General features: G+C 41.9%; 2 protein-coding genes across 3 annotated transcripts; one reads left to right on the top strand and one right to left on the bottom strand.

The window, feature by feature from the left end:
- Position 1: 1 nt before the first annotated feature.
- si:dkey-260j18.2 (uncharacterized protein LOC325231 homolog) lies at positions 2-7277 on the bottom strand. Of its 2 annotated transcripts, XM_038693974.1 has the most exons (5): positions 6809-7277; positions 6271-6424; positions 5600-5678; positions 4837-5064; positions 2-4612 (listed from the first exon to the last, which is right to left on the bottom strand). In XM_038693974.1, the coding sequence occupies exons 2-5, from the start codon at positions 6422-6424 to the stop codon at positions 3115-3117; spliced, it is 1959 nt and encodes a 652-aa protein (XP_038549902.1). In that variant the 5' UTR covers positions 6809-7277; the 3' UTR covers positions 2-3114. The 2 variants fall into 2 exon arrangements, with proteins under 2 accessions (XP_038549902.1, XP_038549903.1); XM_038693975.1 differs by lacking the exon at positions 6809-7277 and having other exon boundaries at positions 5600-6164; positions 6271-6412.
- Positions 7278-7678: 401 nt separating this feature from the next.
- sars2 (seryl-tRNA synthetase 2, mitochondrial) lies at positions 7679-18183 on the top strand. The gene is made up of 16 exons (XM_038693976.1): positions 7679-7972; positions 9578-9673; positions 9905-9934; positions 10088-10228; positions 10347-10401; positions 10522-10585; positions 10792-10897; positions 11005-11052; positions 11299-11407; positions 13032-13077; positions 13168-13255; positions 13431-13543; positions 13659-13752; positions 15039-15131; positions 15233-15298; positions 17662-18183. The coding sequence occupies exons 1-16, from the start codon at positions 7703-7705 to the stop codon at positions 17800-17802; spliced, it is 1560 nt and encodes a 519-aa protein (XP_038549904.1). The 5' UTR covers positions 7679-7702; the 3' UTR covers positions 17803-18183.
- The last annotated feature ends 501 nt before the right edge of the window (positions 18184-18684 follow it).

Genomic DNA, 18684 nt, shown 5'->3' with positions numbered 1-18684 from the left:
GTAAGCAAATAGTCCTTTAATCATTTGAGAGCACTGCTTTCATCAAAACATCCATTTGCCTTTCAGTTCACAAACTCATTAGATTATACAAATGGGGGGCAGCTCCACTCCTCTGACAGGACACACAGCACGTGTGCGTGGATGAGTGCAAAGAGCTTGTGTGTAGAACAGATTTACGCCTCGGCATAGAAAACATGCATGCGTACACAATCACTTTTCACATGTCATACACGTAAGCACACGGAGAGAAAGAAAAACAGCTCAAGGTGAAAATAGTTCAGAGCATGTTATTTGAAATGAAACAAGAACTGAAGCTCACATCTCTTAACCAACTAAAATGACAAACAAAAAAATAACAAACTACATTTGTTGTGTTTGACTAGTGAACTTACTAATGAAATAAAGCTCAAAAACCTTACTGGTTAAGGATTCCTGCTTCTTATTATTTTGGTCAGACACACAGTTCACATGATATTCAACAGGTGTGAACTCTTCCAGATCACCTATCCCCCCGCCTGACTCCTCCCTGCTGAGTCTGCACATGGCACTGGAAAAGACAGGAAAGCGCACAAGTGATGACATATCAATACACCACTACTGATCAAGAATCTTCTTATCGGGTATTGGGTGATGAAAATACTAATTGATTTTATGTGTTCATTGCATATTGTGAACTGAAAGTATGCAATGTATTATGCATCCAGATGTAGATTAGAGATCAGGATGTGATAATCAAGCTGTGAAGTGGCAGCTGTGTCACCGAGGACTTCTTCTGCTTGCTAGAAATAACTCGGCTGTTGTGTTAAAACATCAGCCGCTATACTGTAGCTGGGAAACTGGGGAAGTTCCACTATTCTGTTCTCAAGGGAGAACTGAGACGGAGCCATGGTAACACTTTGGAAAAATCAACAAGGCAGGGCGGTTTGACTGAAAATGATGAAATGTACTTTTGAGCCTATTGGTTGGTTGATTCAGTGGAAGGCTGAGTTCTGAGACAAACTGGTCTACAGCCTAATGTGAGGTCTTCGATCCTGTATAGAGTGACACTTTGCCTCATCTCAGTAGGAAGAGTTGGAAGAAAACAATTTTGCCAATACAGAAGCACATCCAGTATCCATCTTAATTTCCTGTTTGAGGCTGATAATGTATTTACAGTATCTAAACTGTATAAATCTGGATCGCCAATCTAAAAGTTACATCCTGTATTTAATATCTGGCCTGCAGTAATGTATAAAACTTGGATTGTTAAGAGAGAGCAGCAAGCACTGACTTCGAAAAGAATTCCCTGCCGAGTTTTATCATTTGAAACCCATTAATTGTAACGTCATATCTGACATTACGCCTTCGGTTACATGAATTAGAGTACCTCCATAATGGCAAAAATGATTAACTCCAGATTCTGTGATGCTGGGAGTCTTAAACACATTTCTAATATGATCCCTGTTTATATTTCCTGGTAGTACTGGGTCTTTTTCAGACGCAGCTGGCAGTGTTTTTGATGTGCACACATATCTCCAGCAGAAAGATCTTGATTTGATCAAAAATGGAAGAAAAGAAAAAAAAAAAAAGATGACAGAAAACATAGTGGCTTACAGGAAAACAATGTGCTTACATTTTTGGGCAAACTTTCTGACCTTTCACAAAATCAGAATTTACTTTTAAACCTGCAGTTACTTTCAGATCGAAACACATCTGCTCGCAGCTGTCTAAGCTTGTACTGCCATCCTATAGGAAGCCCCGGTCACAGCAGTCAGAGCAAAAGTTTCAAAACAACAACAACAAAAAAAACCTTTCAAATACATTTCAATAAATTAGATGCAGTGCTAATGTGTTCAGATAATCCATAACCTCCATGCTAAACACATTCACAAGTAAAGACAACTGCTGGCTTGAAGGGTTAGGAGGAAAGGTGTTGGATAGAGAGTGGTAGTGTGGACACAAGGATACTGTGAGTCATCTTTACAAACATGTAGTTTTGTCTAAATACTTAAAAGTATTTAGCTGAGTATAACAGTGGAGAAACATGAAATGTGGATTTTTCTGTGCACCGGGATACACTGAATTGTGACTAAAATGCTGCGGTCTTTATAGTCTCCAGATCTCACCCCAGTTTCACACCTATAGAAATAATATGGAAGATGGTGTTCTGGCTATCATCTTTTTAATTAATTATTTTGCATATTATCCAGCCCTGTCTGTCCCACTTCTTTGAGGAAAGACCATTATAAAAGCAATTAAGAACAGTGAACATATGCACAATTTCTACCAAGTAAAAAGACATTATCTGGTCTGTGTTCTACACATGGGCTGCCATATTTGGGATCAGTTGGAGAGATGTGACTGCCTGCTTAGTGAGACCAAACAAGGCTTTGCAAGAGTTTAGTCGAGAGATGACTAGTTCCAAGAGATTGGGCAAACACATTTTTCTTTCTATTTTGACTATTAGTTAAAAAAAACTGATGGTAAAAGTAAAAAAATGTCTACATCCAAGTGGTTTTATGAAAAAATGTGTTTACTATGATGTGCTTCCACTCAAGTCAAGTTTATCCTTATAGCCCTTAAATGCAGTTTCAAAAGGGCTTTACAGGCCCACATTAGACAGGAAACAAGGTTCAGGTAAATTAAATGGAACATGACATGGTCAGACATGTGCCAGTCTCCTTGTGTCTACACTAAACACTGCTGAGACATTCACAGCACTGACAGGGTTTCCAAACACCCTTAAAATATTAGCTAAAAATGACATTATACTTAGAGAAGAGAAAACAACTACAAAAGGCCCTCATCTCTCTCAAAGGACTGTTCTGACAAAATTAGGTCACAGTCAGGTGCATCTTGCCTGACTTCTAACCAGTTTCTGGCTCCACTTGCTCCCTGCCTGTACATTTTACTATCCCTAATCCGTTTCATAAGGTCGGTCTGCGTCCAGTCCTTTGCAGACCTACCCTGTGGCTGCACTTACTCAGATTGTGTAAATGGTCTCTTCCTTGTGTGTTCATCTCAACACCAACACTTCATGCGGTCAAGGAGGAGCGAATTCAAACCCATCCTGGAGCTCATCTCTGTGTCACATAAACAGCTGCCTCAACTTCAGTCATCCTGGTCTCTATCAAGCTAGTCAGCGGCTTTCTTGCAGTTTTCTTTGGCTAGTCTCAGTCTGGACAGGATATGTTTCTTAGGGAACTTTAAAGTGGTACATCCAAACTGGCTCACGCCTCCAGTGTCCCCAGGGAGTTTCTCACGTCTCTGGACCCAGCTGCGCCAGCCGGGCTTCCAACAGTACACACTGTCATAGAAGCGTGAACCGTTTTCCCCACCCAGCACATAAATCCTGCGTTTCCACCTGGCCACACCCCCAGCTGCAATGCGGCGCGGCAGCCCGGGAAACACCACAGGGCTTGGGGCTCGGTCGCTTCCACCACCTGCGCCCCCCCGCTGCTCCGCGGTGACCATCACCCCTCCCCCAGTCACCTCCCTCTCTACTCCAGAACCCCTGCCCTCTCTGAAAAACAGTACACGCCCAGTGGCGTCTAAAGTCTCCAAATTGGTGTAGTTTCCATCCAGGAACTTTGTGGTATCCCTCATGTATCCTCCAATGGCACAGACTCCTCCACGCACTGCTACTCCTCCAGCGAGACAGGTGGCGCCTGAGTCCAGAGCCACACGTGTCCAGCAGTCTGTTAGGGTGTGATAAATAAGCACCCCAGAGTGAACCACGGCTCGGTTCTGTTCAAGTGTGGTTCCACCCAGAAGGTAAAGCCGTCCACGTAACGCTGAGCAGGCAAAGGCGCGCAGAGGGAGCGGTAACCGAGGCCCCGGAGCCCACTGAAGTGTAGTCAGCTCCAGGGTCTCACTGGAGTCCAGCAGGGCTGAGCGGTTACTACCACCCAAGGCATAGAGTGATTCTCCACAGCCCAGCAGGCCTAGCATAGCCCGGGGCTGGACCATCGAAGGCCGCTCTATCCAGCGGTCCAACACTGCATCATATTCATGCACGGCTGCAGACACAGAGCCTGTCCGCAGAATCCCACCTGCTACAAACAGCCGGTCACCTACAGCTGTACAGCCGGGACTGACCAGCGAACCCAGCGCTGCTAACTTCTCCCACTTCCCTGTCCGAGGATCAAAGCAGTCCACCGTGTAGTCTCTTGCAGCTAAATTTTCATCTTCCCGAGGTGTCAGGTCCACACAGACAATCTTTTTCTCAAACATGCCCTCTCGTGGTCTCAGAGGCCCCCCAAGGCCCTCACCAGCAGCAGCGGGCCCCAACTCCTGGCTCAGTCTTCGGCTCTCTTCCTGGGATAGCAGCCCAGGACGCAGGTGGTGAAGCAGCGCCGGCATGTGGGCGTAGCGATCCAAGGGCTGGTGCTCTGCCCAGCGGCGTGCTGCGTCGTAAACCTCCGCTTCAGAGTCCACCCCCAGGCGGTCAGAGCTCAGGAGGCTGCCTAAGGTGCCGTGGTCCAGCAGGAGGAAGTCTTTCTGCCGGGCCACCCGGGGGAAGTGCTGAGCTACCAGCCGCAGGGAGGCACGCAGCAGCAGCTGGTCGTGGTGAGAGCGAGCCAGAGAGTACATCCCCAGGCAGTTATCCACTGAGAGGTGCTCAAATAAAAACCTTGAGGAATAAGAGTAGAGAAAAACAACATGTGGAGAGGAAGAAAGAGGGGAAAACAGACAGGGGGAGAAGATAAATGAGACAAGGGAGTTTCAAATCCAGAAGCTGTTAACTGTTTTAACTAAAACCTAATGTCAAAGTAAAAATATAGCCACCTGAATAGTAACGTCCAATGAATAAGGGTGTAAGCTTGATTATCTTCCACTTTTCTACAGCAGACTTACCTGGAGCACAGGTCCTGAAGGGGCATGACCTGAAGCCGGTTGGCGGCCACAAACAGATCCTCAGCTGTGTCCAGAGAGAGCCCCGCCTCACCGGTGTACACAAACTGGATGACAGTCTCCATGACAGACGGCGTCACTTCCTCCAGTCGGATCTCAGTGAGGCGAGACTCTACCAGAGGGCTGGTGAACATGGCCCGAAAGTACGGGCTCACGGCAGCTAAGAGGACTCTGAGGGGAGAGGAGTATGGACGATAACTGTTCATGTGGAGGATACGTAAAGTCAAACAACAGTGCTAAGTTTTTTGACTGCACTTAAAAGGAGAAGAGCTGACAAATCCATCCTTCACCTCTTTGACGTCCAACACAGGCTGCAAACAGCTTTCTAAAAAAATAATAGCAACTTCATCACAAGTCACATTTGCTTTGTATTCTGGTGGTGTAATTAGCATTAAATTAATCTGTTATTTAACTAGAAGAAAATCAGGGGTAATGCTGACTGATAAATGCTTTACATCATTTACTAAGTAAAAATATAAAATATTTGGGGGGTTATAGTTCAAAATATTCTCTAATTCATATAATTGTAAATGAGACACTTTTTTAATTATAATACAAGACTGAAACACTGAAAAGCTATCCATAAACTGAATAGTCAAATATATTTGTTAGCTGCAGCCCTGGCTGTAATGCTCTTCTTGATTTCTGAGCAACAAGATTTCCTGAATGGGTTTTTCAGCTTCTTTGTTGGATGTGGCAGCCATACCTGTGACACATGAACTTCTTTCCCTCAACAAGTAGAGTCACATCACACAGCTGCTGAGCATCCAGGAGCTGCTTCAATCCTACAACATGGCAGAAAGGGGGAGGAGAAACAGAGAGAAGGGCGAGGACAGAAGGAGGGATGAGTAAGAATGAGAAAGAGCAGACAGAGAAGGAACAGAGAGAGAGAAACACAGGGAGAGAAAAGGGTTGGGAAACTAAATGAGTCACACAAACTCTTCAAGGGCTAGTTTCCAAATACCCAGTAACACCCTCTCTAGCTGTGATGGAAATGTGATATTTTACAGTGTTTACTGTTTCACCTTGCGTGCTTCATTATTATAGACCAGTGTTTCCCTGTGTGGTTTTTGATAATTTTATTAGGTTGCAGTTAGGTGAAGTTTCCCATGGGAAAGATGCTCAATATAGAGTTTCTTATCTGACTGTCCTTGATAGGCCTTCACTTCAGGGCAGTTGGTCCCTGCTCCTTTCCTCAAGTCACCCGTTTCTTCACCGGCTCTTTGTCTTACACTCTGCAGACTGTTTGCACTCTGTATGTCTGTCTGACCCTTTGCAAAGAATAAAACTCTTAGAAGACGTCTGGATTGGACTCTTTATTTCAGAAGACTCACTAAAAGGACATTACACAAGCCAGCTATCATTTTTCTTTCTCACCGTGTGTGATGTAGTCGCCCAACGGCGTGGTGCTGTCATCAGGGAAGTCCTCCTCCTCTGAGTCGCTGTCTGACAGAGGTTCTCCTCCTCCCCCATTCCCATCCTGCCACGGCTGGGGACGCCAGGTGACTGTGCCCCCCCGCACAGCATTCATCTGGAAGTACAATATAAACACAAACACTCATATATTTAGGCCATTTGTATACATAGTATGTTTCACGGGTTAGCATTTATGGATGCAAGGCCTATCTGTAACAGACAGGCCTATGTATTATAGATCGAGGCCTATAATAGATGTGACCCAGATAACGCGTTTCTCTGTGGGGGGAAAATCTGCTTTCTAGGCAAAGTTCATGATACAGCTTAATTTTAAGATACATAAGTATTGTTTGCTACGTATTTATTGTTGTGTGTGTTTCCATTTTACCAAAATGATAAAAAAACAAACAAACAATGTTTTTCATAAAATACTTGCTCTCATAGACCACAAACACAAAGCAGACAGTAGCATCAGTTTACCGGCAAGAAGCTACATTACCTTTGCTCTTCTTCTCGTTTCCACCGTGAAGGCTGGTTGGGTCTCACTTTCAGCAGGAATTGGTGAGGCAGGCTAACTGTGTGCAAGTACCCGGCTTTTACCAGAGGCTTCGAGAGGCTTTCCTTGTTCCCATTTGGGTGTCTTGGTCCTCCGGGCTCAGCTGAAAGGCTCGTCCCGGCCTGTGGCGAGGACGCGTCAGGCTACTCGCTGCTCATCCAGCCCCGAGCACAACATCAGGACAAAACCAAGCCAAACTAGCTTACAAAGGAACAGTTCTCCCGACATACAAAAGCTTCTCGTCGCAACACATGTACGTCCACCCTGGCATTACAAACACGCGTCCAGCTCGGTGGTGAGACAGTAAAGAGTGCAGTTTGTAGAGCCTAAAGGACAGAAAATTAGGACTGACTTTCTGGATCAGTCGGCCGCACTTGTCACGTCTGAACCGGATTACCGCAACGTTAAACTTCCGCTTCTCTGATTGGCTGACCTTTGGCTCGTGACGATTGTTTGGAGCTGAGTCGTTTTTTTCACTGGAAAAATGTAAATATTTCCCGCTCCCTCTTTGACATTATGTGACAGCAGTTGCGTAAAATAGCAGCTATAACATAAAAAAACATTGCACATTCGTTTTATTTTGATTCAAAAATATCAAAATTGTAATTTCCGCATTCATGCTGCATTCAAGGCAGATACGGCCGTTATAACGACGTCAATAGTGCTCGCTGGGACCATTAGCAGCTAAAAAAGAAATTGTAAGACACGTGAATAGTCATTATTATAATCCTACATTATGCTTTAATTTAAGTTATAATATTAAAACACGAGCCGACACAGAGTATGGTTACACGTATTCCTATACCCCTTGAATGCAACATTGACCACAAGACAAACATGGCGACTTGCATCGGCATGGTGGTCAGAGTTGGAGGGACTGCACTGAAGGTGTTAAAGCCGGTAGCCGGGCAGTGTGCAAGGCAGAGTGTGTTCATCCCGCATCGCTTTTCGCACGGAGCCCGGAGCAGTTTGTACGAGCATGTCCGTGAGGGTTATAGTGACAAGCCCGAGCTGGACATGACAGCAGTGTGCGAGGAGACCGACAAAGTCATAGCAAATGTAGAGAGCAGGAAGGGTGACCTGCGAGGGGACGATGTCAGGAAAATTGTAAGTGTTTCTTTAACTGCAAATTCAGTTCTGTTTGTGACATTAAAACCACGACAACTTTATCTTCTGTCAAAAGTATGCTTCAAGAGTTGACAGCTGGCTGTGAGGCTGCTTACAAGCAAAAACACAGACTGTAAATCAGATTATGCGATTTACCAAAGCGCTTTTATAAAATAATGTGCATATCAGAGTTTAAGTTACTTTTTGGTGACGAATGAGCTATGGTTGGGGTTGGATTCCCTCACACATATAAAAATACTCTTTTTTTTCTATAATAATTTGTGTCTGATATGGCAGTCAAAAAAAAAGGTTTAGTACCAAAACGTTAATATATGTTTGTCAGACAGTGTGCAGAGTTTTCTTTCCAAAAGTTGAACATTTAGACAGAAGATGCAGCCTACTTCACTGGAAAAGCCATTCTCAGCGTGTGTGCACTGGAGGTTTTAAGCTTCCACATCAACACTTGTGTAAGATGCCTATGGGACCACGATTGGCTCTAAATGAGTTGTGATGTCACAAAATCCTTCTTGTACCTCTTCTTGTTGAACTGGGATTGAAAGTGAGCACAGTAGAACCTCCCTCCTCGACAGCTCTCTGGTGTCAAACTCTGCACATACATCATTCAGCTCAGAGAAGCTCAAACATCACAACAATATGCTTAACACATTTTTTAATGGATGGGGGCTTTAAACTCTCAAACTGCTAAAACATTGTTCATACACAGAGGACTTTATTCTAAATTCTTGATGAAAACGTTTCCAAACATAATATATGGTCCTGCTGAGTGAATTGGAAGTCACAAGGTATTTCCAATTTGTTATACAGTAGTAAAATAGGTTTGAACTATAAGCACAATATTCCTTCATAGAAATATTGGAACAAGCAAATATAGAGTATTTAGTTTATTTTATCAGACCAAACTTTATTTGCCCATCACATGTTTCTACTCAGTATATTGAAATCAAATGTGTAGGACCATACACAAATACAGTAGGCACACAGTTTAACAAAGACAGCAAACTAAAACAAGATAAAGAAACAAACATATACAGTAGCTATTGTAAGCACTGTAAGTTAAAGGTTCAGTGTGTAATATTTAGGAGGGTCTATTGACAGAAATGCAATATAATATCCACAACTATGTTTTTAGTGGTGTATAAAGATCTTACATAATGTTAAGTTATATTTTTATTACCTTAGAATGAGCCATTTCTGTCTACATACACCACATGGAAGTCTCCATGTTGTGCCACCATGTTTCTACAGGAGCCTAAATGGACAAACTGCTCTACAGAGCGCGTTTTGTCACTACATTGAATACGTATGAAGAAGAAGTAGTAGGTGTCTGGTTTATTAGAAGTAAGAAGAGAAATTAAATTTGGACAAATGGAGGACCACACGTATTATTTCGCACAAGAGTCGACAGAGTGTGTCGGCCCCCGCAGCTTCTCCTAGGTGCCAGCAAAGGAAGGGGGGAGCCACTAGATCTTACATACTGAACGTTAAAAGGAAACATGGAAAGCTAGCAAGTTAAGAGTTCAAATTCACTGTTCTGCTGTCAACTTTCAATTAATCCCATTGACTCTGTGTTTGTCCACATTGTAGGTGTGTGTGTGGCAGGAGCTCCAGGCAGTGAGGACAGAAATCTCTGGGCTGGAGGAGCAGAAGAGACACGTCGGTGAAACAGTCAAAGCTCTAGTGGTCAGTAAAGCTTAATACAGCACCTGTTTTCTTGTGTATATGTTGTTTGGGTTGATTGTTTGGAATATGTAGACATTAATCTCAAAATCAACACATCCATCCAAAATCCCAATTTTTAAAATTATTTAATACTTAATCATTTTCTCTATATTGACATTTTGTGTGGTCATAAGTTGTAAGAGTATAAAGCTGCAACCATAATTGTGACACAGATATTTTTTTTCCTCACAGGCCAAGAATGACAAGAAAGCCCTCGCCAATGTAAGTGCAACTTTGGCACTTTAGAATTTAAACTCTTTAAGACTTTTGTTATTGAAGCAGTGAATCATGGCATTGCTGCTTCCCTGACATTGCACTGCTCAGTGTTAAATCACATTTGGGAGCAGCTCTGAGTCCTTATTGTTTATCATGCAGCTTCCAGAGTACACCCAGGCTCTGCAGAAGGGTCGAGAGATCCGCAACAGACTGAATCAACTCTACCCCAAAGAGACTGAGCTGGATCGGGAACACTATGGACGAGCGCTCAGACTGCCCAACACCACACACCCCGATGTGGTGAGGACACACACACGCACACACACGTACGTTATCCAGAGCATTTGGGAAAAGATTTTCTATCAAGTGTTTTCCTTTTAAAGAAAGTCCAAAAGTGCCTCTTTTTCCTTTTTTTCAGCCAGTTGGAGATGAGAGTCAGGCAAGGGTGGTGGAGCTGGTTGGACAAAAACCAGGTGATGGATGTGATCTGTACCGCTATTGATCTGGAGCATTAGATCAATAATAATCTAAAGTGCTTTACCCTTGTGTTTTTAAAAATACAAATCTCCTAATCTGCTCCCTCTTTGCTGTAGAGTTTGACTTCAAGCCCAGAGGCCATGTGGAGCTGGGGGAGGAGCTGGGTCTCATCAGGCAGAGGCGAGGATGGCTATACTGTACTGCACTATTCATATGATTCAAAGAAAACTCAAAGAGAGGGGATGTTAGTTTGTCTGTTTAGTCAGTCTGCAGGTTGAAGAGCAAAATGCCATTTTGTATGAATATGATAATACCATAATGTTTAATATTAAGTCTAACCTCATTAATACGAGTGGGGATCATTATATTTTGTTCCTCTCCCGCAGACATCTAGCTCATGTCTCAGGCCACAGGTCCTACTATCTGAGAGGAGCGGGGGCCCGACTTCAGACTGCACTCCAAAACTTTGCCCTTGACACACTGCAGCAACGGGTGAGCTTGTGGAAATATTAGATTTAAAGTCTGCAAAATGAATGGATATTATTACTCTGTTAATATATAGGAGAGCAAAAACGTGAGTCTTCTTTTGACTCCTGCAGGGCTTCATCCCCATGGTTGTACCTGACATGCTGAAAGGGGCAGTATTTGTGAGTAGCAGAGCCCTGTTTCTAACATAGTGATTTTGCATAGGTGTCGTCACTAAAACAGAAGATACTAAACTTAATATCTAAAGATGAGATTTGAATGTAGATAAATTAAATATGGTAGATTGGTTATGTAAATGGGTGAAAACACTCAGATATAACAGTTTAAAGACCATAGTATCTTTAAGCCACACAATGTACCTGACCTCTCCTCTCTTCTCTTCGTCATTCTGATTCATCCACCTCCAGGAGGGTTGTGGAATGCAGCCCAACGCCCATCGCTCTCAGGTCTATTCACTGGACCCGGCCCGTTTCCCAGATCTCAACCTGGCTGGGACTGGAGAGGTCGGGGTGGCAGGTGAAGCTTCATTCTTCACTAATGTTGATGTGCTGGCTTAATGTGTTGCAAGCACAATGAGGTTTTAATTCATTGCAACAATAAAAGACCCCTAAGGTTGTGTATCAGTACCGGTGAACAATGCGACACATCCTCAGTACGCACATACAGGTGACAGTGTTTCAGACCTTATCTGTACTGAGCTGGATTGAGGTGTCTCTGATCCTTCTACTGACTTTGTGGCATCTGTTAGGACAGAGACATTCTTGTTGGTTTATGGAATTTAGTGACCTCACATATTTTCCAGCATTACTTCACCACAACTCAACCTGAGCAAAGGGCTGATTAACACAGTGGATGCACCGATGCGACTTTTTCAGTCTCAATACCAATACCTGGGCTCTTGCCAACGTCTTGCTCGCCCTCCTATTCTCTTCTTAGCTTTTTCTGTCAATGTCTTCTTCTGTCTCTTTGCCTCTGCCATTAACTAACATTATCTTTATAGAGAAGCCCTGAGACCTCGACACTTCCAAGATTATACTGTACTGTGTGTATTTGCTTTTAAACAGCATGGTATTTTATCTGCAGCTATAACTTGTGTAGTAAATGACAAGTAGTGACCATCTACTTGTTGGCCAGTTACACTCAAAATATCCATTTGTCAGTTGATCAGTCCCAGCTTTTGACTCATTGTTGAAGTCACACTTGTGATTAAATTAATTGGTGCATCCCGCTATCAGTCAACTTATCAATAATCCTGTTTCTTACTAGCAAGATTACCTATCGTGCTTGGCTGTAAACCCCCTCAATGTGTTGTCATGGCTATCTAAGCAATATTTGCGCACCTATTTTTGTTATGCAACACTCACGCAGAACTAATAGGTACTTGTAATATCTCATGTGCTGTTATGATACTCTATAACATGTTAATTAATTTGACCTGAAGTGAACCAGTGTCCTTGGTACAGCTCATTTCTGTGAGATTTGTTTTGTTGCAGTGGGCAGAAGGATATTTCCATTCTCGTGATGAATGAGTTTCTCTTTCTCTACCTCCCTATCTATGTGGTAGCAAAAGAAATTACACGTTATCTGTTTCCTTTTGTCAGACTCACCGAATACACTCTGGTGTAGAGATCTGTCCTTTCAGCTGAAAAACTTGACTCTGTTACTCTTCTTTATAAATAGCAGAAAAACAACTTGTTGTAAACATTCTTTATTTCTTCATGAGGAAATCTATAATTTCCTCCACAGGGGGAAGAGGAAGTGAAGAGATCACTAAATAGATGATACATTTTTTGCACGTACTATGTATTGGTTCTTACGCAGCCCACAGTTGCTGTCAGTTTCACCCAAAACCTGGCAGATTGACAGATTATTACTTATTATTAGTAGTAGTGATTAGTGCACTATAATGAGATTTCATACTTGACTCCAGCTGAATTGTAATAAATGCATTTTGTTTCTGGGTTTTTCTCAGTGAACCTAAATTCTACATCATGAATCTTGAATCCAGCTATTCGCATCAAATGTTCCTTCAGTTTTCATCACGCAGTTAAATGGATCATAAATCAAAAATGAGAGCTGGAGGCTTCCATTTTACATGTGCAGTATGTGCAGTAAGCTACTGTGTGTCTCTCTTCTCCAGGCTATTTCATGGATCATGCAGTCAACTGGAAGGACCTGCCTGTCAGGTTAGAAGAACCCCTCATTCCTAGTTTTCTACTGATGAGTGTCATAACTGAGTAATTAAAGCTGACATGGTCTGTCATCTCCCGCTGCAGGACGGTGTGCAGCAGCACCTGCTACAGAGCAGAGACAGACACGGGCAGAGAGACATGGGGGCTCTACAGAGTACATCACTTCAACAAGGTTACAAGGACAACAACATTATGTTAGGCACACAGCAGTTGCTTGGATCAATATGTATACAGAAAACAATATAACAAGTGATTGCAAATCACTAAACAAGTATCTACTCCATAATTACGCTAACAGGCTTTGTAATTAACTGTGTGTGTGTGTGTGTGTGTGTGTACACGTACAGGTAGAGATGTTTGGAGTGACAGCCAGTGAGACGGGAGAAGAGAGCACTCGGCTGCTGGAGGAGTTTGTCTCTTTGCAGAAAGAGATGTTCTCTGCACTGGAACTACACTACAGGTTAGTAAATACACACAGATACTCACTCACACCAGTCACAATTACACATCCACTCAATTTGACATAATAGAATATTTGTATAATCTAAGTTGTATTTGTGTGTGTTTCTGCTCAGAGTGCTGGACATGCCGACACAGGAACTGGGGCCTCCAGCACACAGGAAGTACGACATTGAAGCATGGATGCCTGGGAGGAACAGCTATGGAGAGGTCCCATTATGTCACTATTAACCCATTTACCTACTTACCTTATTTCGATAGTGTAAGTCCTAGGGCTGCACAATTAATCGTAATTGCGATGTCATCACGTGCGATTACATAACCCCAAAAGTGTGCGATTTAATAAAACAGAAAAGGTGTGTGTGAGGCTCTCTTCGCTGTGTGCTGCAGTCTGCTCATTATCTCTGCCCACACCGGGCTCTCGCATGTGCCCCTAAAAACAGATAAGCCTACGTGCAATGAGAAAAATGTTTTATGAGCAGTGTGCTCAGAGTAACTTTTAAGACAACAATCTACTGTAAACCCCTCCCTGCCCTGCCACTAATCATTTAAAACATAGTCGGAGACGTCGTCTGCAGCTGAAGCGGTCAGACAGAAGAAAACTGGGAGAAGATAAGGAAGGTTTGGGTTTGGCTCGCTGGCCATTTAACGCTGTATCGGTGCCTTTTGTTGTTCAACATGTTCAACTTTTCACAGAGCCGACATGCTTGTCAGTCACTTTTCGTCAACCGACCGATCACAGCCTGGATGGGGCCGGAGCTTAAAAAAGTTTGATGTGCTACAACAAATCATTAAATGTTGAACAATATGATTATTGACAAGTTAGGACATAGCATTAACAAATTACAGACCAATGTAGAGCCTTTTGCTTGCACAAGGATTTTATGAATAAAAACAACCCACAAAAATGAAACAGGTGGAACTGGATATAATACTCAACTAGTGGTAAAAAAGTATACTATTATATAAAATTATAATGAATGTTGTAGAAACAGGTGACTTTATACTGTAAGGGTATTACCGACTGCCCTGAGATGAAGGCCTATCAAGCACAGTCCGATAAAACTCTCTAATGAGCATCTTTCCCATGGGAAACTTCACCTAACTGCAACCTAATAAAATGATCAAAAATCACACAGTGAGACATTGGTCTATAATAATGAAGCATGCAAGATGAAACAGTAAACACTGTAAAATATCACATTTCCATCACAATGTTCATTTGTGATAATATATGCTGTAGAGTCAGACTCACAAACATGTCTTCTGTTTGAAGAGTCACACACAAGCAGTTGAGGGGAAAATTATACTCTTTTGAAAGGGCCTATAACTTCTGTTTGATTAAAAAAAAAATACAATGGTACAGTTGATGATGGCACTGCAGGTGCTATGAAGATGATGACAGATTTAAGGCCTTTGAGCTCCACAGAGCCAGTTAGTTGTTTATCCTGCTGATTCTGATTTCTGTTCTTTACTCTCTATATATACTGTATCAGATTTCCAGCGGGTCCAACTGTACAGACTACCAAAGCAGACGCCTGAACATCCTGTATGAGAGAGAGGATGGCAGCCTGCAGTACGCCCACACAGTAAGACTGCAGATGAGGCAGCACTGCTATACATTCCTGTGGGGTTATTTTACAGCAGTATACCACTTCCATGATAAATTTTCTTAATTTTATGTCTATAGGTGAATGCCACAGCATGTGCCATCCCCCGAACCATCATCGCTATCCTGGAGACTCACCAGACCAAAGTAAGACACCAACATAAGGGCGCACTTCACACATGAGGGTTTCCAAAACCCTGGAATTCTTTAATGCAGGTTTCAGTCATTGAATTGTGGAAAATTGGAAATGACTAAACAGAATAAAATATTCTGGAAAATAATGAGTTGTTTTGAAAATTATATTGTGATCCGGTTGTTATAGGTTGTAATAGGCATCACAAGGCCCCTAAAAATAGTGCTCAGTGCTAGGAAGAGGACAAATAAAATTCTTATGTGGGGCTTGTAGTTATCTTTCTATGCATATTCCCAGGTCACAATAACTGAAACAAATATCATCATTGTCATGTCAGCAACTAAACCAGACCCAAATTCTTTATTTTAAAGACAAAGCTTTAATCAAAATGTTTAAAAATGTGACCCTTCTTTTGGAAAATAACTGTGTAGTTTCACGTTCTCTTCCAACAAAACAGTAGTTTGTCCACCGTTCACTGCGTTAAATGTGGATTTCTCTGCATGCATCTGTGTGCAAAGTTTGGTGTAGAAGTGGCTCCCTCTTGTGATTGTTGTCTGTCAAAACTGTTTTATACTAATTGTGATGTATTTCAGCAGAAATGCTGAAATAGTAATATAGAAATAATACAGCATTTTCCTGAGGCAGAAAAATTATTCAACAAAAATCATAGTATAAGTTGGCTTAATAGGGAACTTAACCTAATGAAACTTAAAGCAACATTATGTAAGATTTGCATAAGGACAGGTATAGGCCTGCATTACTTATGTTAAAAAACTAGCATGTCAACAACTTTGCTAACACAGCCAAACATTAAGCAAGTGCGACAACATAAGACATAGTAAGCCAGCTAATAAGTTATTACTTAGTTCACGAAGCTCTCGCCGATGTCCGGTGGCCTCTTTCTTGGTCACTCTCTTTTTCTCATCTTAGCTGTCGTGCCCGAGTCGGACGAGCAGGCAGCATAATCAAGCTCAGCAGTCTCTATGGACATAAAGCAATGGCAGAGGCAAAGAAATAGAAGAAGATGTTGATGGAGGAAGCTAAGAGAAAAAGAGCTTAAGAGAGAGTGACTGAGCACGAGACTGGGGGGAAACATGCCAAGAAAGCTAGACACAGACGCAAGAGCACATACAGTAGCGTTACTGATGTCAGAGTAAGTTATATTGTAAGTTTGCTAAAATCAACTCGAGATTTATAGCTAGCAGCTAAACCTCTGTCTGTGGCTGATTTTTCTCGAGTAGACAGCTTTGCTAACACAGCAAAACATCAAGCAAGCGCAACAGAAGACACAGGAAGCCAGCTAATAAGTTATTACTGACTAGTCCAACAGCAAGAAGCTCGGCATCTGTCCTGCATCCTTTGAGCTCTTTTAGCTCACACCAACGAGTAAAAGCCAGTCAGACATTTACTCCTGGTCACTCTTTTTCTCTTCTTTGCTTCCTCTGACATCTTCCTCTGACATCTTCCTCTGACATCTTCCTCTGACATCTTCCTCTGCCTCTGCCATGACATTCCTACTCAGAATACCGAGCTAGCTTTTTCCAAAGAACTTACATTGTACAATATACGTTTTGCTTCTTCTTCTGCTTGCTTGCTGAAGAGTCGTGTTTGTGCTGTAAACCATTACACCGTTGTCATGATAAATGTGCTTCCCGGGATTGCAATGTCACATAGCGCAGTAGCTGACGCTGTGAGCCCAGAGTATAAAGACAGAAGCGCTATTCACCCTTTAAGTCAGTCTCCAATCAAAATGGTTTTGAACATGGTATTATAGGATACAATACCACAATCCTGCTTTAATCTATACAATAAATGCCCCCCAATTCCCAAATGTCTTTTATCTGTATTAAATGTCTATCTTGTTACAACCAATACCCATTACAATATTGCAAGGAACATGTTATTTTTCTCCTGAACAACACTGAAATGCAAACCACCTCTTCTCTTTTGTTTTCTGTGTTGTGATTTGATTTTAATGTTTTAAGGAAAATTCATATCACAATGAAAAACAGACAAATTGCTACATAACTGTCATTTAACACATGCTTTTCATTTCATTATGAAACAGTAAATGATTACATTGAAAGCAAACACAAATAACAACGTATGTGTATTGTATTTCCCTTGATTTCGTTGTTTGATCTGTTTACTTAGCCATTTTAAATTTTCCATAAAAATGGGCCTTAAATAACTCCAAAGAGCAACTAGTTGTCAAATTCTATAATTCATTGTAAAGTACTCCCGGTGGATTTACTACCGCCCTATTCCTTTTTATTTTTATTTCAAGACTTTTTAAAAATCCTCTTGACTTAACATTACACTGTTATTAAAGATACAAATTTTTGATGCCTTTTTTGTTTCGTCTCCATCTCCCCAGGCGGGAACAGTACTTGTCCCCCAGGCCCTGCAGCCTTATTTGGGTCTAGAAGTGATCGAGAAGCCAAAGTACGCTCCACTGAAATACATCGGACCCAATCAGCACAGTCGACCATCCAGGCCTGCTCCCAAGACCAGATGACACAAATTTAAGTGTAGTGCTGTAAAGCCAGCCATCGTCCACAAACACTAGTCCACCAATAACAGCCAGTTCATATTCAGCAACACCAAGTCAGAGAGAAGCAGATTTTTACCACACATAAGGATGTTTCATACATTATGTTGTATATCTGCTTACAAGTTAATAATAGCCATTGTTCTTCAAATTCATTGAAATATTGACTTTTTGTGTTCAGTTTGAATTGATAGCATCAATGTTTTGAGGCGATGGATGAAGCTTGCATTACTGTCACTGTAAATATAGCCTATTTGTGTCTTACTGTATTTTGTGAATGTAAGCCTGAATGTGTGTTGACCAGCTCACGCGGAGGACCATAATAAAGATATGTGTTTAATTTCTGTCTCCTGTATTGTAGTCTTTTCAATTTTTTCATGCTTTTATCTTGTATTGTTTTTGTATTATTGTCTTTTGGGTATTATTGTCTTTACACTTGTTAAAGCACTTTGTAAGTTGTTTTTGAAAAGTGCTCTACAAATAAAGATTATTATTATTATTATTATTATTGCTTAGTGGTCCTCTTTTGCTCATGCCCAGTACTGTTACATTATACATTAGCACACAAACAGACTGAGTGACATTGTGACCTTGAGGAAGAGGGCCTTCAGATGGAGCACAGCAAAAAAAAATGAATCTTCCAGAGGTGGCATACAGGCTTGTTATGTGTGTGATATGACCAGCTGTTACAGAGTATCAATAATCGATGCAAAAGTAATTAACCAGCACAGGGAGTTGATGGTGTTTACATGGACCTACCAAATTCAGCTTTTAGTATTCTCACCGGGCATATTAAATAGGATTTGGGGAATTACAGAGAAGTTTGATGTGTTAAATTGTATGTAGCTA

Source organism: Micropterus salmoides, unplaced genomic scaffold, assembly GCF_014851395.1.
Source record: "Micropterus salmoides isolate LMB-PRFRI ecotype aquatic unplaced genomic scaffold, ASM1485139v1 Ms_hic_scaffold_3, whole genome shotgun sequence".
NCBI lineage: Eukaryota > Metazoa > Chordata > Actinopteri > Centrarchiformes > Centrarchidae > Micropterus > Micropterus salmoides.
Note: the sequence above shows the minus strand (reverse complement) of the source record. Positions and strands in the feature narration are given on the sequence as shown.